Source organism: Strongylocentrotus purpuratus, unplaced genomic scaffold, assembly GCF_000002235.5.
Source record: "Strongylocentrotus purpuratus isolate Spur 01 unplaced genomic scaffold, Spur_5.0 spur5_scaffold_14, whole genome shotgun sequence".
NCBI lineage: Eukaryota > Metazoa > Echinodermata > Echinoidea > Camarodonta > Strongylocentrotidae > Strongylocentrotus > Strongylocentrotus purpuratus.
In genome coordinates, this window is record NW_022145599.1 from 4907547 (window position 1) to 4935351 (window position 27805).

Here is a 27805-nt window from a genome sequence, read left to right on the forward strand (position 1 = left end):
AAGTGAGTCAATGACGTTACAAACTGATAACCAAATTGGCAATTTGTGTAAAAAATTTCAAGTTCTATAACTTTTCATACTTTAAAACAAAGTCATAACTTCCAAATAGTTATCCGGTGCTAATTATAAGACCAATATTATATAAACAACATATGATCTTGACTTACAAATCTAGACTCTGATGCCATGATGCCAAAGAAGGCCGGGGTGTTCCACTTCGTCGGGGACGTTGTGTGATTTAAAAAAACACGCAGATAAGTAGTGCAAAAATCAATCGGTGCTCTGCAGCATTCACAATTCTCAGTCATGAGAAGGACTTGCAGTACTGCTGGTCATCAGGGAGGCAGGCATACACGTGAATGACGATGTCAAAGAAGCAGATTATGTTTTTGAGCAATTTTTTTTCTTTTGATACCAAGCCTGGTTGAACATGAATTTGGTGCAATTTATCATGGTTATAAAGTCTGTCACACAACCCTTTGTCAAAGGGAAAGGATGCATTACACCGTATCCTTTGTGCTTTGTTTGATTGTTGTTTGATAGCTTTCATTTCTGCGTTCAAAAATATACAAATTCAAAGTCAAAGTACAAAATTTCGAACAATAACAAATACAATGAATACAATGTTTACAAAAGTAATTGAATGAAAAATCATGTACAATTATATCATTCGATAAACATGTACAAAGCATACAATAACATAAGAAATATGAAATATTTTCAATAAACTAGAGAGGTAATTTGGAACGCAGGAGACCACCATCGTGAGCGGTAAGGCTGGAGATGGATGGCGGCCTTGTAAAAAGAATTGGCGACATAACTCTCTTCGAAAAACTAAGTGATCAAGAGGGTGCGGTGCAAGTGCAGGTGCAGTGAGCAGTTGCATGATAAAGAATAAATAAGTCACGGTTTTGTTACACTAATTTAAAGAGATTTTGTGTGTGGTGTTTGTGAATACTGCGAGTTGTGTTTTTGAGCACATTTTATTCTGATACCAAACCTGGTTAAACACAGCCTTTAGACAAGGCCTCATGGCTGATAGACGCCGAGCGACTAAAAAGAGACTAATCGCGAAAATCCGAGTGAACGCCAGAGCGAGTGGCGCCCAGCCAAGTAGCCTTTAGTAATCAGGGGCCTGTTTCAAAAAGCTTTTGACTTACGGTTTGGATTTCTTATGTTAACCCTTGTTCCCGACTGGAATTCTCTACCGAAAACAGTAAACTCTACGTAGTACGAATACCTATAACATTGAACGAAACGAGTTGGACTGGTCCATTTTATATACAGGGAAAGTCCAATTATCTCAGCTAAAATTATGAAAGGCTTTCTTTTTTATTGTAATTTTGCATGTAAAATAGATTTGGATGTGATATTTTGTATTAATCATTTATATGTTCATATTACAAACCAAACTAGTTTATGTCTTTTTATCTTCTTCTTCATCTTCTTCCAAGAAAAGTGCTGCTTCAAGGCCTTGAAGATTGCGCACTGTGTGTGGCTGTGAGGAGCCCTTGTGTGCCTGCTGGCCAGGATCCTTGTGCATATACATGTATGTACAGTGTGCGAGTAAAAACTTTTAATCCCGTGAGGGCAGTTAGGGGTGCTTCTTTACCAGTGAGGACTTAAATGCCTCCAGGGAGAGTGATCAGGCTGGGTCTACTGGAAGGTTGTTCCAGTCCTCGGTAGTTCTGGGGGAGAAGAAGCTGATGTAGACTTGGCTAGTACACAGTGTCGCTCTGAAGCGGGATCCGTGACCTCTTAATTGTTACAGATGCCTTAATTGAGGTATTGTTGCCATTCAACGTCAACAAGACCAAAGCGGATGCGATACAGTATTGCAAGACGGCTTTGCAGACGTCTACTAACTAGCGAGAGCCATTTTAGTTTGTTCATCATAGATTTAACACTGCTGGTACGATCGTAGTTACCATGACTCAAGTGTGAAAGATGAAGTCACGCCTCGACTCAGGTGTGGAAGATGAAGAGAATGAAGAGGATGTAACCCTCCTTCACAGAGAGTGATAGGTTCACCAATTCATACGTCCTTACCAAGAAGACAAGTTGTAAAACCTAAGAAGATAAGTTTCCATATTCTTGATGTAGATTGTCAAGGGCCAAAAAGCAATCTTTTCATCTTCTGATGCAAATCCATCATCAGGACGTCGTCATTGGAACAGAATCTCGGTTATCGTCATGTAATCAATATCATCGAGGTCTTCTCAACTGATCACATTGAGAGGAGGGATCGACCAAATGACCCCATAGTGGGGTGTTCATATCTATAAGAAGGAACTTCTTGCAACAAGAGAGATAAAACTTGAAACTAACTGTGAAATTATTTGGTGTAAATTGAACATGGCGTGGTCTAATTAGACACTTCATGTAGCTGCTTACTATAGGCCAGGTGCGGATCCAGGATTTCTTAGGGGGGGGGGCCCAAATTTGAATATTGGTACGTTATGGTGACCAGCAGTGACGTAATTGGGGGGGGGGTGGGTGCAGGGAGGAGCGAGTTTCCCCCTCCCTCCTCCGGGAAGCGCGGAAGCTTTGACATTTCAATAAATTATTAGAGAAAGAAGACGATTCGTTGTACCGTTCCTAAATATAATCCTCGTCTGAATTATGTTTCCTCACCTCCCGCGCGAAGCGCGGAAGCTTTTACGTTTCATTAAATCATTAGAGAAAGCAGACGATTCGTACCGTTCTCGACTCTTAATCTTTGTCTGAATTTCAAAAATGTTCTTTGTCTACTCCCTTTTCTTCCTACGTCCTTTTCCTTTTCACTCCTCTCTTTTTTGGCCGGCGTTTTTGGGGGGACCACCCGACCGCCCCCCCCCCCTCCCCCCTGGCTACGCGCCTGCGGTCAGATGAACATATGTTGATACCTTGTCTGCCCCCGGAACTCAGGGGTTTAAGGCAATAATTTACGGTCAGATTAGCATTCAGGGGTCCGCCTTTGGGCCCTCGGCGGGTCCAGGGAGCAGAGCCCCGGAAGTTCAGGGGTTTTAGGAATTTTATTAAGGTCAGATGAGCATTGTTTTGATACCTAATTGTGACACTGGCAGGTCACTAATTGGCGTGGGGTTCAGGGGGCGGAGCCCCCGGAATCTCAAGAGTTTTAGGCACTCAATTACGGTCAGATGAGTATCAAGAGGCCCGCCCGTTAGGGCTCTTGGTTGGGGTCAGGGGGCAGAGCCCCCGGAAGCTCAGGGGTTTTAGGCGTTTAATTACTGTCAGATGAGCATCTAATGGCCCACCTTAGGGCCCTAGGTGGAACCCAGGGGGCAGAGCCCTCGTGGTTTTAGGCATTTAATTTAATCATGGTCAGATGAGCATATTTTGATACCTCATTATAATGTGACACTGGCATTTAACTATTTTTTCTTTCTTGCTCTCTTTCTTTCTATTTCTCTTTAATATACTTTTTCAAAAAAAGGTGGGGGGGGGGGGGGGCTCGAGGATCCCGATCCCCGTCGTTCCGCGGGCCCTGACATGTAGGCATCTCAAGAAGCATTTTCTTGCCTGGCTATACATTTAGGAATTTGTCATTTTCCAACAAACGCATAAAAAAGTACAATTTACTTAAAAGTGAGGAAAAATTGGGGAAAATTATGTCATTTCTGCATTATTTGTAAACCACCGTTATGGAATTAGAAAAAAAAACACGTTTGAATTTGATTTCCCCAAAGCCCCCCCCCCCTCCCCTATCAGTACGTCAGTGCCCCCCCCCCCCCCCGATTTACACCTTGTTGACGAGAAAATTACAAATGATATCCCTTACCTTTCTTCATTCTCTGTTTGTTCTTTCCCTATCTCTCCTCTTTCCCTTTCCCTTCCCTTCCTTCTCTCTCACTTAGGTTTGCTGGGGGGGGGGGGGGGCAAGGTCATTTTTGCCCCCACTCCGCTCCACACATTGTTGACTGATCTCCCCTTCTTTTCTTCTTCCTCTTTTTTGTTCCCTTTTAGCTCTCCTCTTTTCCTTTTCCTTCCTTCTCTCTTTGTTTAGCGGGGACGGGGGGGGGGGGGGGAGGCAAGGGCAAACAATATTAGAGAAAGAAGACGATTTGTTGTACCGTTCACGAAAATAATCCTCGCCTGAATTCAGTCCCCCCCCCCCCCCTCCCGCGCGAAGCGCGAAAGCTTTTACGTTTCATTAAATCATTAGTGAAAGAAGACGAGTCGTTGTTCCGTTCTCGACTTTTAATCCTCATCTGAATTCAGTTTTTCCCTCCCCCCTCCCGCGTGAAGCGCGGAAGCTTTTACGTTTCATTAAATCATTAGAGAAAGAAGACGATTCGTTATACCGTTCTCGACTTTCAATCCTCATCTGAATTCAATTTTTGTCCTCTCCCCTTCCCGCGTGAAGCGCGGAAGCTTTTACGTTTCATTAAATCATTAGAGAAAGAAGACGATTCGTTATACCGTTCTCGACTTTCAATCCTCATCTCAATTCAATTTTTGTCCTCTCCCCCTTCCCGCCCGCGCGAAGCGCGGAAGCTTTTATGTTTCATTAAATCATTAGAGAAAGAAGACGATTCGTTGTACCGTTCTCGACTTTTAATCCTCATCTGAATTCAGTTTTTTCCTCCCCCCCCCTCCCTTCCTCCCGCGTGACAGACGATTCGTTGTACTATTCTCGACTCTTAATTTCTTTAAAAAGGGGGTGGGTTTTTTTTCTGCCTCTCTTTGGACTCCTGAGAAATGTAAAAAGGAGGTTATAAAATATGTTGAATATCCTAGAAAAATTGATCAAATCCCGGGATCAAATTCCTGAAATTCCTGCTAGCTTTGAAAGCTCATTCAGGATTATTTCATTTTGAAAAGTAAAAGCATTGGCTCCCAGTCCCCCGTGATCGACTAGAGCTCACCTGAATTTTTTTTTTTGGGGGGTGTGGTACATTTAGCAGTGTTCCGGATTTTTTTTTTTTTTTTTTTTTTTTTTTTTTGGGGGGGGGGGGGGGGGATCTCCAAGGTAGGAAAAGCCAGCGAAAAGCCGGCGAAGGTGGGGGGGGGGGTGCTTTCAAAGGGAGGGAACGAGCGTACGCGTACCCTTAATAACACTAAGTGGGGGGGGGAATGCATCATTTATTTTTTGTATTTGACCCCGAAAACTTTTTTTTTTTTATTATTAAAAAAAAAAAAAAAAAAATGCCAGGGGGGGGGGGGGGAGTGGCCCGCGCCTGGGTCATAGATCGCTCGGGCGGGATAAATTGTTCTGCATTGCTAGCGCGAGAGAGCGGAGCATAAAGACTGCGTGGTCGGCCGGCCGGGGCGCGGCCCAATGCATTTTGTGTATATAGTGGGATTCTTATTATTCTGAAGTTTATGAAGTGCTTGTTCGCGCACGTCGCGCAACTATTCTTAATGATAGTGACATACTGTATACGCGTAGGCTATACAGTTATACATACATTAAAAAAATTTCTCTTCTTCTTCTTCCTTTTTTTTTTTGTAATATAAGGGGGGGGGGTGATTGTACAGGCCATCCCCCCTACTTCAAGCCAGGGATCCGCCACTGTTATTAATTAAGCTAGGGCCTAGCCTAGGTCACTCCAGCAAAGCATAGTACTACTACTAGTAGACAATGCTAATGCGTATTGACCTCTATAGCGCTGCATACGTGCTGAGAGGGCAATCGATTGCACACAATTACACACTCGTGAACACAATGAGTACGAAGTGGCTGATATGATCGGCAAGTTTGACAGCTAGTAGACTCGTGATTTGAATTTTCAAAGAAGGTAATACATGTATCTAAATCCCCACATAACCATGTTGTATATCAGCAGGGAAAAAGAGAGAGCATGAGCAATTAAGCTCTTGAAAGCTCAAAAAATAGCTCTGGTAAACTGGAAAAGAGCTCTGGTACAAAATAAAAGAGGAAAAATTAAAGATTTTTATTACTGTGTATTAAAAAGTGCACCTTCACAACACCTAGTCCTAATTCAGCTCCAGAAAGGAAAGAAATATATTTTTGCAGTGTTGGACATGTTTATTGTTTGCTAGGACCCTGTTGTGGAGGTGTTTCATTTGTTATATACGGACCACGTCTGTTTGAATTTACCTAAAAGGTGCACTGCAAATCTTTTTCTGCCAGAGCACCGAGAACTGAGGATCCTGATGAATTCAAGGGTTACTGGACAAGAGATCAAAGCCTTCTTCGAGAAAAGTAAGCAGCTCCAATCTGCCAATATACACGTCCGCAGCAAACGGCTCAGGATAGACCAGTGTGGTACAGATCTTGTGGAGAGAGTCTTAGATTTGATTGAAAAAGAGGTGAGCTGTTACATAATGGCAATTTAGGAAGAGGTAGACTCTGCATAGATAATGATACTAAACTTGGAATTATTCATCAGCCAAGAAAGTTCGACGCCCCCACAAAAACAAAAAAAAACAAACAAAGAAAATGCAATACATTTTCAATAATTCATTGCATTTTTCCCCAGTCCCTAAAAGAAAAAAAATGCTCTGTAGGGGCATGCATTATGGTTCAAGGCATGCCCACATAGAAGATTTGATTATTTTGGGGGTCGGGGCAAAATGAAATGAATTATTGAACATTTATTGCATTTTCTTTGTTTTTATGTTATGTGGGGGCGTCGACGTACCTTAACGCCCGCTGCGTACAGTCCTGATTCATTGGCTAAGCAATAGCCTCGTTACTGTGAGCCCCCAGGATCAAAACGGTGTCGATGTGCTATTTTAGTGCCCTTTTATGAGGTATTAATCCCCATTACTGTCAGTTATGACTTAAGGACGTAGGTCTCCTAGTTGATTAGCATTGTAGCACACACATGCTTCAGCAATCACGCAAAACAAACACTCCCCAATTATCATTCAATAAAATCTGAGAATGCATGCTATTATCTAGATCTATTAGGAATAAATCATTGTCAAAATCATTCAATAAATTGGGGTAAAAATAATTATTCCACCATTATGACCAACAGTGTATGTCTCTCTTGCAGAATGAATTCAATGAATGAACAATATCTAATATCATCTTTCATAAGCTTGTTTGTGCACTGTCCCTTTTCCATACGAGGCCCCCAGATATTGTTTTTATGAATCATATGGCAGAAGTGGGTGTGCAAAAGGAAATGTTGAGAGGTAAGGCATACTGTATCTTATTGGAAGAGTTGAATCATGAATCTTGATGGAATGAATAAATAAACACAGAAAACAAATATTTGAATGAGTTTTATATTTTCTTGAAGTTTGAAAACAATTTAAGAAAATAAATACATGCCTTATACTCCAGCTCAATGAACTTCAAAGTTTAAGAGACTTATGAATAAATTGTCAGATCCCTATTTTTTCATTGATTTTAGTAGCTTACAGCATGGGCAAAACCAATTGGTTTTATATATATATATCTATATAAATATAAAACATTTAGGCCCGAATTCACAAAGGAGGTTTGTCGACAAACCGAGGTTTATGTACGTCATAAGACGCGTTTTGATGCGTTTTTTACAAACCTGGTTTGTAAATAACGAAAAGAGGTTTGTCGACAAACCTCCTTTGTGAATTCGGGCCTAAAAGTCTGATTTGTAATCCCTTTTTAGCTAATCGTAGTTAATAGCCAGTTCATGGATAGGATCTGCGCAAGCGCGAGTAAACGAACCATCGCTTCCGGGTCAGGTCAAGACTCTTTCAGACGCTTTCTTTGTTTAAGAACGTTCACCCGTGCTGGTGACAATGAGTGATTTTAAGTTGGTGTTTATGGCTGGTGTTAGTGCTTAATAAACACTTTGACCTCTGAATATCGTCAACCTTCGGTAGCTAGTGTTATCGATCTTGCACAGTTGTCGTCTGCTGAACCGACCTTTGTGGCTGGTGTTAATATTTTACGTACAAACGCCTTTTCACTAACACTAGCTCCTAGGGATTATAAAGCAAATGATGATTTCCAGTTCGGTGTTAGTGTTAACAAATAACCCTATTTTAATTGGGCCATTTCAGACCAGGTTTTTACTGGGGGAGGGAGGGAGGGACAGAGGTAGAGAAAGAGGGAGAGAAAGAGATAGGGAGGGGGATTATTAAAGGGATAGTTGAGTTCTGTTGCAGAGGGCGCTACACCATTTTTTTTTTTTGTGTGAGATAAGGCAAAACTGAGTGTCGAATTTGAAACGTACAATTAGACAAAATCATCTTTGTACAACGATTTCTAATATTTGTGTACCACCACAAATATTCGATAATTTGAAAAAGCCGTTGAAAAAAACTAAATAGCGCCTTTTACGTTGTATTTCAGCCAATGCCGATGTTGGCTTTTTCGTGTCGGTTATTATTACGCACAACCAGCCAGCCCATGTATTGTTATTGTTATTATCATTTAATTAACGGTCACCGTTTTTTTTTTTTAAAGTGGAGCTTAATTGGTATGATCGTATTGGCCAATTTTACACATTTTGGGGTCTAAAATTGCCTTCTTAGCAATTTTAGGTCCTAAAAGGGCATTAGAAATGTCATAGATAAGAATAAGAGCAATAACCATGCACTTTGAAGGCATTTGTGGTCTGAAAACAGAACTCAACTATCCCTTTAATTGTACAAACAAGAGAAGGACCAGCAGAATTTTGATACCGGCTAGTCCTGATCTCTTTCATCTCCCCCTTTTCTTCTGTTTTCCTCCTTTTCTTCTGTTTTCCTTTCTTTCCTCTCTTTTTTCTCTTTCTTTCCTTTAATTTTTAATTCGGTCCCTTAATTTTCCTCTCATTCTTTCTCTCCCACTTTTCCCACCCCCCCGACAGATGAGGGGGGAAGGAAACACTACACCCCCCCCCTTTAGCGACGCCCCTGTTCACAGTATTTTATTACTTGATTTGGACATGCTCTGCTGAAGGATATTGCTCAGCAGGACACCTACCCTGGCACCCTAGGATAACCACCCTCTAGGACAACTACCCCTAGGATAACCACCCTCTAGGACAACTACCCCTAGGATAACCACCCTCTAGGACAACTACCCCCTAGGACAACTACCCTCTAGGACAACTACCCGCTAGGACAACCACACATCCATGCGTTCATTTTTATTTTATTTCACTTGAATACAGATGTAAAAGTATGCTTTCCCCAGGGTTTCCTTCCGTCAGTGGGTAAAACAGGCTGTCTGTTAAAATTCCATTCCAAGGTGCACTGCTTTTGACCACTGTAGGTGAAGAATGATAAGAGAATATCATGTATTGTTATTTTGATGTGTCACAACAAGGTGACTTGAGATTATTTAATCAACCCTCCTGCACTTCACAACACACAAAATGCAGCAACAGTATTGAAACAACACAATAAAATACCTGTTAATATGACAGTGCTGGGTTTTTAATCAAACTTCCTTATAACCTCCTCATTCGCATAATGAATATACATGAATATGTATAAGGTTCGTAACATATATCTCCCATTTGCAGACAACATGAATTCTGTAGAACTTTGCAGGAATATGTCACATATATCCTATTTGTGAAATTTAAACGTTAGCAGTGTCCTAGTATTCAAATTATGCAAGGAAACCTGTTTACTTTCTATAGACTTCACTGTCAGACACTAGAAACACCCTCAAATTACACAAACATTTCCATCATTAAACTTAAGACCAAATATGTTTCTTCTAAGTTCCCAATTTTAAACTCTTATTCTTTAGACATCAATATAAATGTACTTCTTAGGCTACCAAGGCATGTAAACAGAAAGTAGGAGAAGAACATATGTGTACACATGGGTGTCGATACTTACGTAATACCTATTCATCAGGGGGGATGAATGAATAGATCCTCCCCCCTGATGAATAGGTATCAGTTACGGATCGACACCCATGTGTGTACATGATTTTTGTACAGAACGATAAATATCGATAATTAAAACAGATTACGATCAACATTAGAATAAGAACATATGATGAATAAAATGTATACATAAATGTCAAACAAGCTACGAACGGATCAAAAAGCGATCAAATACTAAATATTTTTGTATGCAGCAACTCCGCACATGCGAACAAAGATAATAACTAAATATTCATAAGAATGAATGTGTGTAAATCATGATCACATGACGCATAACCATGACAATCATCCCGTTATATAGCAATTTACAGGATCATTAATTAGAATTGATATTAGGATCTCCATAGAATAAATAATCATTGGATAAAAAAAGCTATAAACAGTACATCAAATTTAAGAAATATAATTTGAACAATGCAACAAGAGTCTGCACAATATCTGACTTGAGACATTACACAACTTTCAGAAGAATTAATTGATATTATATCCTTTTTCTTTCTTTTAACTGCACAAGTTACATCATATTGCTAAACACCATATATTCAAATATCACAAATCACATGGTATGTAAGCATACTTAAATTATTTCTGCGACTTGTTTTTTTTAAAGTCATGTCAAGATATTCTCTTACTGTGCCCTTGTATTATTCGTCGTGTCTGTGTTTGTCAGTTGTTTCTATCTATCGTCTTGCTGCATATGTTTGTCCCACTTTCCTTTATTTCCTTATCTCATTTCTTCTGCACCTGCATACTAAGAGCACCACCAATAAGCGAGTTCACGGTTGCAGTCTGAGCATGAGCAGATCAAGGTCATTGCAGAACAAATTGTGAAATACACGGAGACGAAATACTGGATACGTGCTCATGAAAGTTATGCAATCGTTATTCATTCTTGCACATTCAGTGCGATCCATGATACACAGGTGGAAGTATTCTTTCAAAGGGGAAAACAAAGGCTATGTTATATAGCACCTTCATCGCTGTAGGAATATTTATTTCACAATGTACAAAGTGGGACCTCTTCATGTTTTGAAGATCTGTGGATATTCGGGGTCATTGCAGTAATGTGCTAACCGTGAACTGGTCTATTGATTTTTATACTTTATGCGCTTTTTTCTTTTCAGCTATTGCTTCTGAACCCCATATTGCTGATCTGAACGATCAGATGGCTTTTAATTCCCTCACAGATGACGATCCACTCGATTTACATAGACCCTATTCTCTCTCCAGTCTCCAATAAAATAACATTGCCAAATTTCCCAGGTACCTATGATGATTATATTGCTGACAGCATCAATTCCTCTTCTGAAGAACTTCGATTTGATTTTAATCAGCAGGACCCAGCACAAAGCTCTTTCAGCAAACATAAAAACAGTTTCACAATTTCGTGATATAGTTAGGAACTTTAAACGCAATACATTCTCTATACTTCACTTGAATATAAGGAACTTAAACAAACACTTTCATGATCTACTGTTAATTTTGAATAATTCCTCACCCAAACCTCTGTAATAGGTTCGACCGAGACTTGACTGGCTCATCAGGATTCAAATCTACCATTTTCTATTGATAACTATGATTTTATTTCCAAAAAACAGGCAAGAAAGAACATGTGGAGGCGTCGCTCTATACATACTTAAAAGGTTGTGTTACTAGTTCGCATTTTCTCAATATATGTCAATTAGTAATTACATCATTGAATCTCTTTTTGTTAGAAATTAAAGTGCCAGGTGATAAGAATGTCATAGTAGGTGTTGTTTACCAACCTCCGAGCTCTAGTGCATGGAAATGATTTTATAATATAAGATTTCCCGGCCAAATTCGCGAGTTTGTCATTCAAATTTATTTGTCTTGCGTTCAAATTCGACGGTTTTAGTGCAGTCAGGTATATCTCGGGTTTATATTCCCTTTTTTAGTTTTCAAATCTATGGAATTTTCGTTAGAATCTACGTATGTTTCATTCAAATTAATGAACAATGTGCTTCTTTCGCTATTTGGTCATTCGATTTGGCGCAACACGATTTTCTGACAACGCGACGGTGTACTTCTAGCATTCTAATTCATTTGTAGCATTCAAATTAGCACTTTGTGCACTTAAATTGATGGTCAATATACATTTCTCGTTTATTACACACTTTTTATAGCTCATTCTTTTTCTTTCAAGATCGTTTTTTCATGTACGGTATTTCATCATTTTTCATTTACTTGCATTATTTTATACACTTATACTTATTAGATTTATCTAATATTCATCAGCATTTAAGTTTAATTGTTAAGAAGTAAAAAACGACTTGCATCTACGGACCTGATGGTCTCACAATTTGTAAATGTTCATGTAAGGAAGTTGGTTGTCTTATGTTTCATCATAAATTTATCATAATTTCATCATAATTTCATTATGGAAGAAGGGTACAATATTGTGACTGGGGTAGGGACTAGAGTCAACAATTTGAAGATGATTCATTATTTAGCCATGTCTTTAGCCATCGATCTGCTGGCGGACAAGTGCACTCTAAAAATAGAGAGCAAAACTTTGCTGTGCAAAATCGCTGTTTAAATAAGTTGGGTAAAGTATTACCCAACCTTGTGCAAATACGAAGTCCCTTCGAAATTGAAATTCGACTGTGCGCATTACCCGGGTAAGCAAGTAACGATGCAGATTAATATTTGAACCACGCGTTGGGTAAACACAAGTTTTGACACCTAAACGTTGGTATTATAACACAACTGATGTTAAAAACTATGATTGAAGCGCTAGCGTGGTGGGTTGTTACACATCAGCTGTTAATCGACTTCTTAATAGTGTTCAAGATCGACAGAAGATGGACGACTTTGTTCGAAATAGACTACTATCATAGGGTATGCACTTGTGTCTTTCCGCATCATTTATTTGCATGTATGCATGTAAATCTTCTCAATATTTATGGACATGAAATTCCACATAATTCTGGACAACATGTTATTCCCCTAATATTGTGTAATACATATAACATGTACCTTTCCAGCCAACTCCTCGGACAAATTTTTCATATTTTACCCAAATCTGTGTAAAAAAAATAATCATTCAATAAGATTGGGTTAAAACTTTACCCAACTTTTGGGTAAAAAAAATGTGGGTAAAACAACAAAGTAAACGAGTACCCAGGATGAGTTGGGTAAGAACTACCTAATGTTGTGTCAAAAAGGGAACATGGTTGTCGTTGGGTAACATTTTACCTTTTACATTGGGTCAAACATAATTATCGCACATCAGTTGAATAAAATATATAGTAAACATTTTCTGGGTGAATTTGTACCCAACCACCCCTGTGTCAAATTTTACCCAACAAACATGCATGTTCCCTTTTTACTCTCGTAAAGTGTAAAATTTTACCCAATATTGGGTATCTTTTTTTAGAGTGTAAGAAAAACAGAGGGGTGTGCTGGGTATAAGAGACGATGTGAATTACTTTTGTAAAATTCCGAGTCTGTAGTCAAAAGGGGCGATTCAGGGTACCCCCCCCCCCCTTTCCCGGGTATATAAACATGCCATATCCCTTGATTTCGCCCCTTCTTTACTTTATGTCTGACTACACCCATCTGCATTGTCCTGAAAATAAATATATGGAATAACAGCTTAGACCCCAATGGCAAATCATGCATTTTAACTGCATTATTTAAAAACTGTAAAAGTTTGTTGCAATTCTTCCCCTAACATTCTTAACCTGAATAAAAATATTACGAATACGAATGACAGGTGTTAATTTGAATGATAAAAATTACGTTTCGACAAGCGAATATTAATTTGAATGCTAGTTGAGCAGTTTCTAAATTGAATGACAGATCTATCAAACCCTTCGACCAAAATCCTAAATTGAATACAAAAACTGAAAAATTGAATGATAATTGGCATGGCAAAGCCGATCTGCGCTAACGTAAATGCAAAGTAAATGAATTCGAATGACAAACACGCGAATTTGGCCGGGAAATCCTATACTGGTACATTTGTCCGACTTGCTTCGAAGTACAACATTTAATGATAAGGACTGTTTTTTATGGGGGACTTCAACATACATATACTCAAATGTGCCACTAACAATATCGCCCATGAGCTCATGGAAACTTTCTTATTTGCCTCCTTCCGTGCCGCTTGTTTCTAAACCCACTTGCGTAGCAAATCTGTCTGCCAGTTTAATAGACAATATTTTCTCCAACGTTACTCCTCATCCTGATTCATACAATCATTCTTTCTGATGCAACCGATCACTACCGGTATCCCATTTTGACGTACTACACTGTATCCCAGTCACTTAATAATCATGGTCCCCGCCTTCTAAGACTTAAAGTTAACAACGCGAACTTAACCCGTTTAAGTGCTATGGTCTTGAAAATGTGGATTGGTCATGTGTTTTTGATAAAGATGATGTGGAATTTTCGTAAGATCTGTTTTGTCACATTTTGAACACCCAGCTAGATTCGTTTATTCCCTAACAATGAGACAATAATAGAAATTATAAAAAGTCCAAGAGACTTCCATGGATATCATAAGTCTCTACTCCCCTCTATAAATCTGGAAGAAATAAAACTTTATTATAAGTATAAATCAAAAGGTACAGGCAAAACTAAACATAAATATACATCCTACAAATATACATCCTACAAAAATACTTTGACTAAAATCATACGTTTAGAAAAGAAAAAGTACTTTATAAACCAACTTGAACTACATAAACATGATATGAAAAACACTTGAAAAGTCCTGGAAAAAAACAATGGATGTGGCAAACAATAAAGCTCTTATAACGGAAATCAAACCTAATGATGGAATTGTACAGGAGCCCGTAAACATTGCTAATGATATATTTAATACCCACTTTCCTCCATAGGGGATAATCTTGCGAAAAATATACCTCCTTCCAATAAACATTTTACAGATTTTCTTGCTCTAGCTAACTAGAGTTCTATATTTTTTACTCTGACATATACCCATGAAATTATAGACATTGTTTCAAACCTAGACAATAAGACAAGTTCTGGCTACGATTGAATCAATAATGTTATCCTTAAAGCCATTATTCCATTTATAATAGATCCCCTGGTTCATACATTTAATTTGTCTTTGCTACATTGGAAAATTCCCAACTCTATGAAAATTGCTTTATTTAATAAACAGGACAAACTAAATGTAAACAACTATCGACCAATCTCTTTGTTATCTCCTTTCTCCAAGATCTTGGAGAAAATCATATATATTAGAACACTTGCCTTCCTAAAAGACCATGTTTTTTTTCCAACTTTCAATTTGGTTTTAGGGAAAAGCATAGTACACTCTAAAAACTGAAATGTTAAATAACCATTTAAAAGGGCCGAGGAGTGACCACTCTTTCAAAATGGTAGATTAACACTTTGAACATGCTGGATCCAACATTATAAAGGTTGAATCTAGCAGGTTAAAAGAAACAATCTGACATTTTGAAAGAGTGGTCGCTCCTCGGCCCTTTTAAATTGACATTTATCATTTCAGTTTTTAGAGTGTACCATTCATGCTTTATTATCTTTTGTAGAGAAAGTAGCTCATGCTATTGCCAAAATATTGTTGGTAATTTCCTGGACTTCTCCAAGGCCTTTGACACAATAAACCACGATACATTACTTTATAAACTTTCCCATTAACTTGTACTTTTGAGTTGTTCAGGAACTATGATAGTTCCTGAACCACTCCAAAGTACAAGGTAATGGGAAAGTTTATAAAGTAATAATCGTTTAAAAAGACATAAGGCTTTCTGTTAGAAAGATAATCTTTCTAACAGGAAGCCTTCTTTCTAACAGAAAACCTTATGTCTTTTTAAACAATTGTTCATCAGATTTATGTAACGTTAGCTTTGGTGTTCCCCGGGAAGGCCTGCTACATGTAGGTCCAGTTTTATTCATTTCATATATAAATGATTTCTGCAGATCATCTCATATTTGATCGTGTTTTTTTTTGCTGACGACACGAATCTGTTCTTTTCCCACAACAATCCATACACTCTTATGAAAACGTTTTATTCTGAACTATGTAAGATTCTAAAATGGATTAGAGCAAACAAACTTTCACTTAATCTCCCAAAATCTAAATATATTTGTTTAGTAATACTATAGGCTCACTGCCAAACAACATTGAATTAAATGACTTTCCGTTAGCGAAATTTTTGGGCGTAACAGTCGACAATAAACTCTCATGGAAGTATCATATTGACAACATCTGTAAAACTATTTCTCGTAATATTGGTGTCATGAATAGATTAAAAACTCATCTTCCTTACTTACGCTTTATTCCTCTCTGGTCTTACCATATCTAGATTATGGACTCCTGGTGTGGGGCAATATACACCAAACTATGTTAAACAGAACCTTATAGTATATTACGAAAGCATTGTAATGACTTTCATCTACCTCTGCTGAGAACCCTTCTAGCTAAAAACACGTTTATTTATACAGCCCCCTAATTTTGGAACTCCCTTCATAATGAAATCCAACTTGCCCCCTCTCTTAAAGGTAAAGACCAATATTGGAAACGCCCCAATTTCAAAAAGAGAAATGGAAGCTCTTATTACCAATTATGTGAAAGAATATGTTTTGACTAATACATGATGATAAAAAATTTGCAGGGAAACCGCCTACTAATTGATATATTTGGTAAATTAGTTTGTCTATGGTCTGTGAGAGATAAACGCACGTGTCGCACACGTGTGCGTATAGTCCCATATACATCTTTCTGTGTACAGTGCTTGTAACTTTACGAAGACAGGGCCAAATTTCTTATCATTTTGATGATTCCAGAACCTTGCAGTACACACCAATACTTATATGCTAGATGATCAACCTTCAAGATGAAGGACATATATAAAGCAAAGAAACAAATAAACTAATTCAACAAACAGAGAAGAAAAGCAGAAGAAAGAGACATAGATAGAGGGAGACAGAGAGAGAGAAAAAGAAAGAGGAAGAGAGAAACAGGTGTCATCACTACGCGACACATCTATAATCGATGTGTAGATACTTATAGGTACCATGGCAGGGATCGCCACCTAGACAGGGGCGGCGATTTCTTTCCATGAACGGGGGGGGGGGGGGGGGGGGGTCGGGGACGAAATGCGAGAAACGAGGGAGGAGTGAGGTGGGAAATCTGCATCACCACCGCCCTTATATGTTACATGCAGGCCCCGTGGAACGTTTTTTCAAAGTGGGAGGGGGAGGGGGCTCAAGTATTTTCGATCAGATAGAGCAAGGCAGGTGGGGCGTAAATTGGCGCAGGGTCCAGGTCAAAGCCCTGGCGGGGGTCAAGGGGCGGAGCCCCATGGAGCTCAGAGTTTTAGGCATTTAATAAGGGTCAGATGAGCATTATTTTGATACCTTATTTGTGACACTTGTATGCAGGTCACTAATCGGAGTGGGGTCCAGGGGGCGAAGCCCCCAGAAGCTCAGCGGTTTTAGGCATTAAAATACGATCAAATGAGCATCCAGGGGCCGCCTTAGGGCCCTTGTTGGGGTCTAAGGGGCGAAACCCCCAAAAGCAACGCCATTTCAGCAACATTTGTAATTGGTATGGAATTAGAAATAAACCACGCCCGATTGAGTGAGCGAGAGGGGTGAAGTTGACGAAAGTGACTACCCCCTCACAGGTTTTGAAGTTTTGTTGTATTACAAAATTATATTCCTTAACAAAACTATAGTATGAAAACAAACTTTTTTCACACTTCACTTTTCTACAATATTTACTTGTACATTTTGAAGGATATTATGCGAGGGAGCAGAGCTCCCGAGCCAGAAGATTTTTGCATTTGTATTTGTCTAAACGCCGCACTAGCTCTTGGGCCCTCCAAAGCCTAATAGCAGTCTTTAGTCAGTACTTGCTGTACATTATTTTTTTGCACTTTTTCATATTTTCCGGGCGGGACGACCTACAAAAATCGACCTACAAAAATCGAGGGGGGACGAGTCCCCCCCGTCCTCCCGGGATCACCGCCCCTGCACCTAGGACACTACTTACAGAAAAGCAGAAAAACAGAAGAAAGAGGCATAGAGAGAGGGAGGCAGAGAGAGAGAAATAGAAAGAGGAAGAGAGAAACAGGTGTCATCACTACGCGACACATCTATAATCGATGTGTAGATACTTATAGGTACCACGGCAGGGATCGCCACCTAGGACACTATTTACGGCGTTAACAGTGCAACTCTGCTCCCCTTGGCAAGTCGTCCTTACGTATAAGGGATTCAGTGACATGCAGTCCACATTGGACGTTGTCGCCGGCCGGGTTTTCGCGCAAGTTGTTGTGTCACTTTGGCCATAGATGGACGAGCAAATGCTGATGGTCTGTCCAGCCGAGCAGGTGATCCTTGGTTCGTCCTTTCCCTCACATATGTCGATGCTTACTGTATTGGATCAAATGAGAAGAATATGGTCATTGGCAAGCTTAAATGCCTAATAATTTAAGAAAAGTTCAATTCAACGACTTCGTCTTCCGTTAGAAACTCTGGATCAATGTAAGCTCGGTTTTTTCATTTTAAAAATTGTTTATGAGCGACAAGTCAGTTTCTCCAGCGAAAATCAATCTTTATCGCAAAAAAATAAAGTTTATCAGTACATAATTAACTTATGCAAAGTTTTCGTTTAAAAAAGAAACTGAGTTTACCGGCGATGAACTTAGTTAAAAAAAATAATAATAACTGCGCATTTGGCTTGTCATAAAAACAGTACAGTTATTGTTAAAAATGGCCTGTGCATGCTTTCAAGGCCGAATGGTCTTATGGAATGCACTGCTTCCCCCATCAACAGGCTAGCGCATATGAAAACACGGCGACCTTTTCATTCCATATGCCGATCTGCTTATCTTTTAATCAGCATGAACAAATCACAGCATTGAGTGATTATGCTTCCGCGTCTCTGCGAGAAATCACAAGCGGTTATAACACATTACCCCAATGAGAAAATCCCCCTGCTTGTCAAATAACACGATCTTCGATGCCGATGGTAAATTTTGCATTTGAGTGGTAAATTGAAAGTGATAAATACAAAGAATGATACTTATGTGTTTGTGTGAACGATTGACCGCAGCTTTTTAAGTTTGGCCACGCCGTTATTAATAAAGAAAAAATCACATGTCTTTTTGTATATACACCATTTATTTCTTCATAAATATTTCACTATTTTCTTCTTGATAAATCATTTTTGGTTTTTACTGCGTTATTTGGGAACTAGACTTTTAAATTCAAGCGTGTTTAGAGTCTGGTAATATACTCACTCAGGGTTTGTGGGGGAAGGTCGTCCTCGGGTTCGCACGTATAAGTGATCTGAAGGTATTTATATGTGCCTGGACATGGATCATCGCCAAATAAACTACTCGATGCAGTCACAGCACATTGGGAAAGACCAGTGCAACACGAAATGGTGTCGAACACACCAGCTGCCATGCAATTTGTATTGCTAACCTTGTCGTGTGGACAAACATCTGCTTCGGTCCTCCCGTAGAGGGCGCTGCCGATGTTGATCCTGCCGTTAGTGCAGTTCAGGACTGTTTTGCTGCCCTCGCATATTGTTACAACAACTAGTGTGAAACATAGGAGAAACAAATAGAAACACAGTTGAAGACATACTGATAGTGATACCCTCACATATCGTACAAAATACTACTAAATGAAACAAGGGGGGGGGTAGATCGAAGCACACCCATCATGTGGTGATTATCAAAATTATAAGCGAAATGCTTTATGGGCCCCTATAAATCTTGACCCTTCCATTTTATTATGGTACGCAAGAGGGAGACCCTTCCCGGTAGCACTACGCATGCAGTGTGAGGGAAGGACCAACTTGTGAGGATCAAGGTAAACGTCCTGGTCTACCTCAAGCTGGTAGGGGTTGTGAGCCATCTGACTTGTTCAGTTGGTGGCGGACAGACCAGGGTGGCTAGGAGAGGAGTGTCTCATTCGCCTAGTGTAACTATATGAGCGAAACTGCATGAATGATGGAAAGCCTAAATAGCACCAGGGTGAAAGCCCCTGATAATACTAACCAGCCCTTTCGACTGATGGGCCAGCAAACTGCAGTGCATGATGATGCATCATCTCCAAACCCAGTTGGAAGAGATCATGTTGATAACCCCAAAGAAAAAACGGCTCTACTAACATAAAAAAAAAACTGATAGGTATTGGCACATGGAATGTGCGTACTCTAAATCAAGATGGAAAACTAGACATTCTAATGAGCCAATTGGAAAAATTCGAGTGGGAATTGGAGTCTCAGAGACGTCTCACTGGAAAGAATCAGATTTCACCGAGAGAGGATACAAAGTACTGTGTGCTAGCGAGGAAGATGTACACAGGAGAGGCGTCGCTCTGATCCTCAACAAACAAGCACAAAAAGCACTCCTGGGATATAACACCATATCCCCTAGACTGATCTCGGCCAGATTCCAAACACAGGTTGGAGCCTTAACAATAATCCAGGTTTATGCACCGAACATGGCAGACAGAGAGGAAATGATAGACACATTTTATGACCAGCTTCAACAAACAATAGATGACACTCCTAACAAGGATATACTGATAGTGCAAGGTGATTTAATCGCAAAAGTAGGGAGAGACTGGGACACCTGGAAGAACGTCATAGGACATCATGGATACGGAGAAATGAACAACAGAGGAGAAAAGCTTTTGAACTTTTGCATGGCCAACAATCTAGCTATTGCAAATACCATGTTCAAACAGAAGAATGCAAGTCGGGAATGGACATGGGAGTCGCCGGACGGGAGAACCAAAAACAAGATAGACTTTGTCATGGTGAACAACAAATGGAAATCAAGCGTCCAATGCGGTAGAAGTTTTCCAAGTGCTGATGTGGCCTCAGATCACCAACTGGTTATCTGCAACTTCAAGCTACGATTCAAAACTAAACCCAAACAGAACGTAATGAAGAGATACGATGTGTCGAAACTGAAAGATGAAAACACATAAAAACTAGAAATGCAATCGTGTCACAACGATGTGCGTGCAATGACGCCATGTTTCTACGTGTCAAACGAAAGAGCATCTTTCGGACTAGTTAGTAGTTACGCAGAGTATGAAGTAGCATTTAATGTCATGCTTAACCGATTAAAAAAAATCCGGCTTCTTGATGCTCTGCACTTGGCCACTTAGAATGTACAGAAAAATAAAGATCGTTCTGGGGTCCAGAAGCGTGAACCCGATTTGCCCCATAGACAATGCGTGTAATGCATGGGCGGAAAAACGAACAGGATCTGTATTATGACCGGACTTTAATTGTTTGTTTTTTCTCTCTCTTTATGTCTCTTTATCGGACGTATTTGGTATCATTGGAAAGAGAATTTCATGGTTGTTATTGTGAACAACTCTCTTTTGTTCTGTGGTAATCCTATCGAAACACGTGATGTAAAATAGATTTATAGGACAAAATGGCGTCTTAAATGACCCCCTTGAACAATTTTAAAAATCCGGCCAAGAGGTGCCCTGCGTATTGCAACTCGCAAAGCCACTGCAAAATTTCGAGGAAAAAAAAGGACGTTTAGGGGGCGAAAAGCAGTCTGAAAAAAATGACGCCATAGCCGATACGTGTTATAATATTGGGCGGAAACTCGGCGGAATTCGTATAATGACCCGTGTTTAAATGTGATTTATTCAAAAAAAATTGTGTGAACATATACCATACTTGGTATCATTCGAAAGGGCACTTCATTGCGATCAGTTTGACACCATTGTCATATGCTTGCAATGTACTGCACGCATTAAAGGCGCTATTACGTAATGCATAGTAAATTCATCATTTTTAGCGATAACTTTGCGCTGACATATTCGAATTTTACCAAACTTGGCAAACAGTTGTCACCTATTTGGATACATGTGTCTGCAAAGTTTCATTGATGTAGGTATAAAGATCACCGGTTTAGGGCAAGTTGAAGATATTTCTCAATTTTCTTGAAAATGGCGAATTTGGAGGGCAATTTTCTCAAATTTGGTCAGTGTTAGCGTATATAATTTTGTATATGGCTGGAAAGGGCATATCTTCAAGTATCTAAATCCAAAAAAAGGTACGGGTTTGCCAAGCCATTATGGAGATACGGCCACAGAGAGAAAGCCAATTCCCAGAACTTTAGAGGGCGCTATTTATGTTGTGCAAAGCCGTTGGAGCGTGAAATTTGGCATGGCTAAGTGCAATTTTGAGATAAGGATAATGTGAGATTTAAACACAAAACGGAATTTATATGAGAAAGTTATGGCAGTTTTAGATTTTTAGGGGTCCATTTTTCAAGAATTTGAGAGATTTTTGACGGAGTCAGTTTCAGATTTGAATTTTGAGTACGAAGATGGCATTTTGAAGGTCAAATTATACGTCGTAGATGAAAGAACATCTCTTAGACTATCTAGAGGAATTTGTTAGAAGTTTGTAGGATCTAGGATAGTGGAGAGAGGAAGGAAGAAAGAAAGGCCTTAAAATGGACCAGAAACGGACAAAATGGCGCCTGGACGGTTATGCATGAGTGATTTTGAAAATCGAAGAATGTAGTGACCTTGATGAGATGTTAGAGACTATGCCTATGAAATTTGAAAGGAAAAGGACATGAGGAAAGCACCTAACTAGGAATAACAAACACTACGTGCAAAACGAATGGGATTTCTGGACGATAAGGAAAACAAGGAAAAGGAAAATATTAATGGGGCAGAATGTGAACGAAAACAAGGCAATGACGAAGGTCGTCATTGCAACTAGAAATGCAATCGTGTCAGAACGATGTGCGTGCAATGACGCCGTGTTTCTACGTGTCAAACGAAAGAGCTTCTCTCGGACTATCCAGAGCAATTTGTACGAAGTCTGTAGCTTCTGTGATATTGGAGATAGGTAGGGCGAAAGAAAGGCATCAACAGTGACCTTGATGGGATGGTACTATGCCTACGAAGTTTGAAAGAAATTGGGATAGGGGAAAGAACCTAGAAAGGGCTCGCCAGCACTGCGTGCACAAACCAATGGGATTTGGTGCATGTTTGACATTGCAATCAAGTTCGTTCTGGGGGCCAAAAGCGTGAACCCGATATGCCCCATAGACAATGCGTGTAATGAATGGGCGGAAAACGTGCAGGATCTGTATCTATGATAATCCTATCGAAACACGTGATGTAAAATAGATGTATAGGACAAAATGGCGTCTTAAATGGCCCCCTTGACCAATTTCAAAAATCCGGCCAAGAGGTGCCCTGCGTATTGGAACTCGGCATGTCACTGCAAAATTTCAAGGAAAAAAAAAGGACTTTTAACCCGTTCAACTCGGGAACCGAGATTTCTCGGGTCCCGAGGTACGTACTCACAAACGGGAACCGAGATTTCTCGGGTCCGAGCAAGGGCTTCTTTTATTGCAGAAAAGTACATCTATTCACCTTCTAAATACAATATAAACTACCTGTATACAAACCTTGAACCTTTGGTTACATGCATCTCATTTTTTACCGACTGTAGATGCGTAATTTTTGTTTTATTACAAGTTTAGCATGAGAATGCACGAGTCCTCTTTCAGGATATTCGTATAGAACACATGCAAGTCAGTTTACGTTATTTTCATAGATTTTCGGATTCGCTGCTGCTAGCTAGCTGGGTCTACTATGCCTAGGACTGTGTAAGCCGGACATAATGATTTTGCAAGCAGCGAATTCCACATTCGCTCTGGATACCTTTGTACTCGGCACGGGCGGATACACCGTTCAATGCATGAGCCTTGGCCTTATATGGTCATTGACGCCTATTCATGGTAACGGGCCGATTATTGAAAAGCTTATAGTATATTACAGTCTCGTTCGACCTAGCGCTCTCAGTTCAGTTTACTCATGCATACGTATACAGGGTACCGGGCCGACCTATTATTGGGGAGATTAGCTAGTCTCGATATAGTCCATCCCATTGTTTCGTTTCAAGGTTGTCGGCTATTATTTACTTATCGTGCTATAAAGTGTCGGAGTTTTACTATTTAGTTAAGCTTTTTGATTTTCATGATAGTTGGTTGCACAAATTAGTTCTCAATTATTTGCTTATAACTGCTCTTTATCTATGTAAGATAGTTTCTCAAAATGTCTCGTCATCGGAGAAAGCCTATTTTTAGCGTTGAAGATGCTCGAGAAGCGATCCTTGACTCGGACTCAGAAAATGAATATGATACAAATGGACTTATCAAGCGAAGAAGAGTATTCATCGGACGTAGAAAATGAAGAATATGAAACAACGACATTCGATGATATTTCCATAAGTTATCTATAAAGCCTGTCGTCTCAAAAGTTTTGACTCCACAGCTATCTTTTACGTCATTGTATTTACATGACAATACGCTTTTCATGTTATCAACTTGACCAATTTAGCGAATCATTCATGTATGGACCTCCTCTTTTATGAAAGGCTTATCCAGGCTCCCTCAGCTGCCCCACGCTAAGGGGGAACAAAAGAATGTAAAGAAGTAACTACTCTGGAAGATTGCCGTTTTGAAAGAAGAGGATGTAGGCGTAAATAGGTCAATTTACATTACAATACAAACAACCACTCTAACTTATACACCTTTACGAGGGCATGTAACAGTTTTAGAGCAGGTTGAAGTAAAATATCTTGATCAACCTAAAGCCGGTCTTGGCTTGAGCGGGCATATGAAATGTTCAAATATTATGTTCTGAAAAACGACCCCTTACTCTTCCTCTCTCTCCCTACGGAATATTACTCTTGTCTTGAGCAACTCCGGCAGTAAAGCCACGAATATGAGACTTTTCCCGGGCAAAGATGCTACCATTGTTGAAAAAATGCAAGGCAACATAAAACAAGTTTTCTGGCAATGAAGAAAAGCGAGTGCGAGATGAAGAAAATAATTGTTATTATTATTATTACTATTTTATTACAATATTGTAAGCATCATCTACATCATCATCATCATCATCATCATTATCATTATCATGTATGCATGTACATGCCATCTACAGAACTGATCATGAAACGAGGATTATCTAAGTTTTATTGACACGATAGGTTGAACAAGGACACAGATGGAGACGAAGACAAATAAAGTGAATTATCACGTTGTTTGCACTTCTTTCTTTATTGTTCCGTAATATAATGAATTACTATATTTTCAATATCATTTATTTTCGAATAAATAAAAGACTACCAATACTACTGCGATTAACTCCTTATTAGCCGCACCCTTTCAAAAAACAAAAAACAAACACAACAACGCGATACGGAAATAAAATACACTGAAGCACAATTCCAATTTCACGAAATTCCTGACGTATTCAGAGAGGGAAGGGGGAGGATAGAGACAGACAGACAGAGACAGACAGAGAAAGATAGATAAATAGATAGAAAGAGAGAGAGAGAGAGAGAGATGATTGTGATGAATTATGATTTTGTTCTAATCTCTGTCATTTAATTATCTCTTTCCATTACATACAAAACAAATAAAATATGCGTACAATGATATTTAATGATATTTGTCTCTCCGGTCACCCCCCCCCCCCCCCCCAACTCTGATTTTTTTTCTTCTTTATTTTGTCTCCTTTTTGTTTGATTATATCTTTTTGCTAAAGTATAATGTCCGACGTATAACATCAAGGATATGTTATAATAATTAATCTCAAGGAAGGGATGATGTCGGCATACATGCAAATGGCGGAATAGACAACATTATGAAGATGAAGATGGAAAACGACATAGACAGAGAGACAGACGGACAGGGAGAGACAGAGACAGAGAGAGAGGGGGGGGGGGGCGGGGGGAGATAGAAAGTTGGACGTAGTCTGTACTGTATTTATTACTATGTTATTTTTCTCACTGACCCCCCCCCCCCCCCCCCCCCCCCTCAAGCCCACATTTTTTCTTTCCATTTTTTTGTTTTGTTTTGTTTATATCTTTGGGCTAAAGTATAATATCCGACGTATAATAGTACCGTCAATATAGCATAATAAACAATTTTTGTATCAATCAGTTTGATGCAACAGGGATTTACAATCAAAAGTTTTACTTGGTATAATTGTTGTTCGGTAATGTTCTTCTCATTTCGACATTATCAGCCACTCGTTCTCTATTTCGTTTCCTATAATAAATATAAGATATAATGTGTACATCATCAGGGATAATTACGTTATAATAATTAATCTCAAGGAAGAGATGCTGCCGGCGTACAGGCAAATAGAGGAATAGAAAACATTATAAAAAAGAGGAAGATGGAAAACGACATTGCCAGATAGACAGAAAGACAGAGAGAGAGAGAGAGAGAGAGAGAGGGGGAAAAAGAGAGAGAGAGAGAGAACGAGGGAGAGAGAGAGAGAGAGAAAGGGGAGGGGAAAGCTAGGGGGCGGGAGAGATAGAAAGTTGGACGTAGTCCGTACTGTATTTATTTATATAATATTTGTCTCTCTGATCACCCCCCCCCCCCAGCTCCGATTTTTTGTTTACCCTTTAGTTTGCCCTTTTTTTTCTTCATCATAATTATAGATATCTTTTCACTGAAGTATAATGTCCGACGTATAATAGTATTGTAAATATAGCATTTCAAACATTTTTTTTATATCAATAAATTTGATGCAACAGATATTTTCATTCAAAAGTTTTACTTTGGAAATATAATTATTGTTCAGTAATATTCTTCGCATTTCGACATTATCAGCCGCTCGTTCTCTATTTCGTTTCCTATAATAAATATAAGGTATAATGTGTACATCATCAGGGATAATTACGTTATAATAATTCGTCGCTGTTTTCACGAAGTGACGGTAGTGAAAGAAAAATGCATTCACTTTGCGTGACTTCGTGAAAACAAGGACGAATTAATCTCAAGGAAGAGATGATGTCGGCATACAAGCAAACGGAGGAATAGAAAACATTTAATAAAACAAGATGAAGATGGAAAACGACATTGCCAGATAAACAGAGAGACATATAGAGGGAGAGAGAGAGAGAGAGAGAGAGGGGGGAAATAGAAAGAGAAAGAGAGAACGAGCGAGAGAGAGAGAGAGAGAGAGAGAAAGGGGAGGGGGAAGGGGGCGAGAGAGATAGAAAGTTGGACGTAGTCCGTACTGTATTTATTTATATGATATTTGTCTCTCCGATCATCCTCCCCCCCCCCCCCCCCCCCCCACCCCAGCTCCGATTTTTGTCGCCTTTAGTCTGTCCTTTTTGTTATCATATAGATATCTTTTCGCTGAAGTATAATGTCCGACCTATAATAGTATAGTCAATATAGCATAATAAACAGTGTTTATATCAATTTGTTGCAACAGAGATTTTCATTCAAAAGTTTTACTTTGGAAATATAATTATTCGCATTTAGACATTATCAGCCGCTCGTTTTTCACTTCGCTCGCTATAATAAATATAAGGTATAATAAAGTGTGTACATCATCATTATTTTATAATAATCTATCTCAAAAAAGGAATGTTGCCGGCATACAAGCAAACGGCGGAACAAAATTGGCAGATAGACAGAGAAAGCGACCGAGTGAGAGATAGAGGGAGAGAGAGAGACACATAAGCAGAGAGAAAGAGAGAGAGAAACAATCATTTCTTATAATTATCTATTTGTCTGTGACATTTTATCTTTATCACATATTCTTGTCCATTCCTTTATCGTGCATGATTGTTGTCTTTGAATGAGTGTTTCAGATAGGGTAAAGTCTGGCTTTACGTTATATGATTTTTATTTATGAGAATGTCGGAACGTGATCCCATTTAAAAATTTAAAAAACAGCAACGACAACTGCAATAACAACAAGACCCTTCCCTCCCCCAAAACAACATAAAGCAGGGTTATACATGAATACAAAGTCAGTTCATTGTTGTTGTTGTTGTTGTTTGGTATTATCGGCGTTTCATTCTTTTTTAGAATATTTACGCCTTTCACTTTATTTATTTTTTTCTTCTATTTGTTGGTACTATTTGTAAATTCATACTCTTCTCTTTTTTTTTTGGATAATATAATCTCAGATCTGTCATCCAATTATTCAATTATACCCTTACC

At 39.2% G+C, this 27805-nt stretch overlaps 2 protein-coding genes across 2 annotated transcripts; one reads left to right on the forward strand and one right to left on the reverse strand.

The window, feature by feature from the left end:
- Nucleotides 1-17812: 17812 nt before the first annotated feature.
- Nucleotides 17813-19679, reverse strand: LOC105442052 (L-rhamnose-binding lectin CSL3-like). The gene is made up of 3 exons (XM_011673816.2): nt 19577-19679; nt 19055-19357; nt 17813-18185 (listed from the first exon to the last, which is right to left on the reverse strand). The coding sequence occupies exons 1-3, from the start codon at nt 19677-19679 to the stop codon at nt 17893-17895; spliced, it is 699 nt and encodes a 232-aa protein (XP_011672118.2). The 3' UTR covers nt 17813-17892.
- Nucleotides 19680-19964: 285 nt separating this feature from the next.
- On the forward strand, nt 19965-20762 carry LOC115923708 (craniofacial development protein 2-like). Its single transcript, XM_030984951.1, has one exon. The coding sequence runs from the start codon at nt 19965-19967 to the stop codon at nt 20760-20762; it is 798 nt and encodes a 265-aa protein (XP_030840811.1).
- Nucleotides 20763-27805: the final 7043 nt, after the last annotated feature.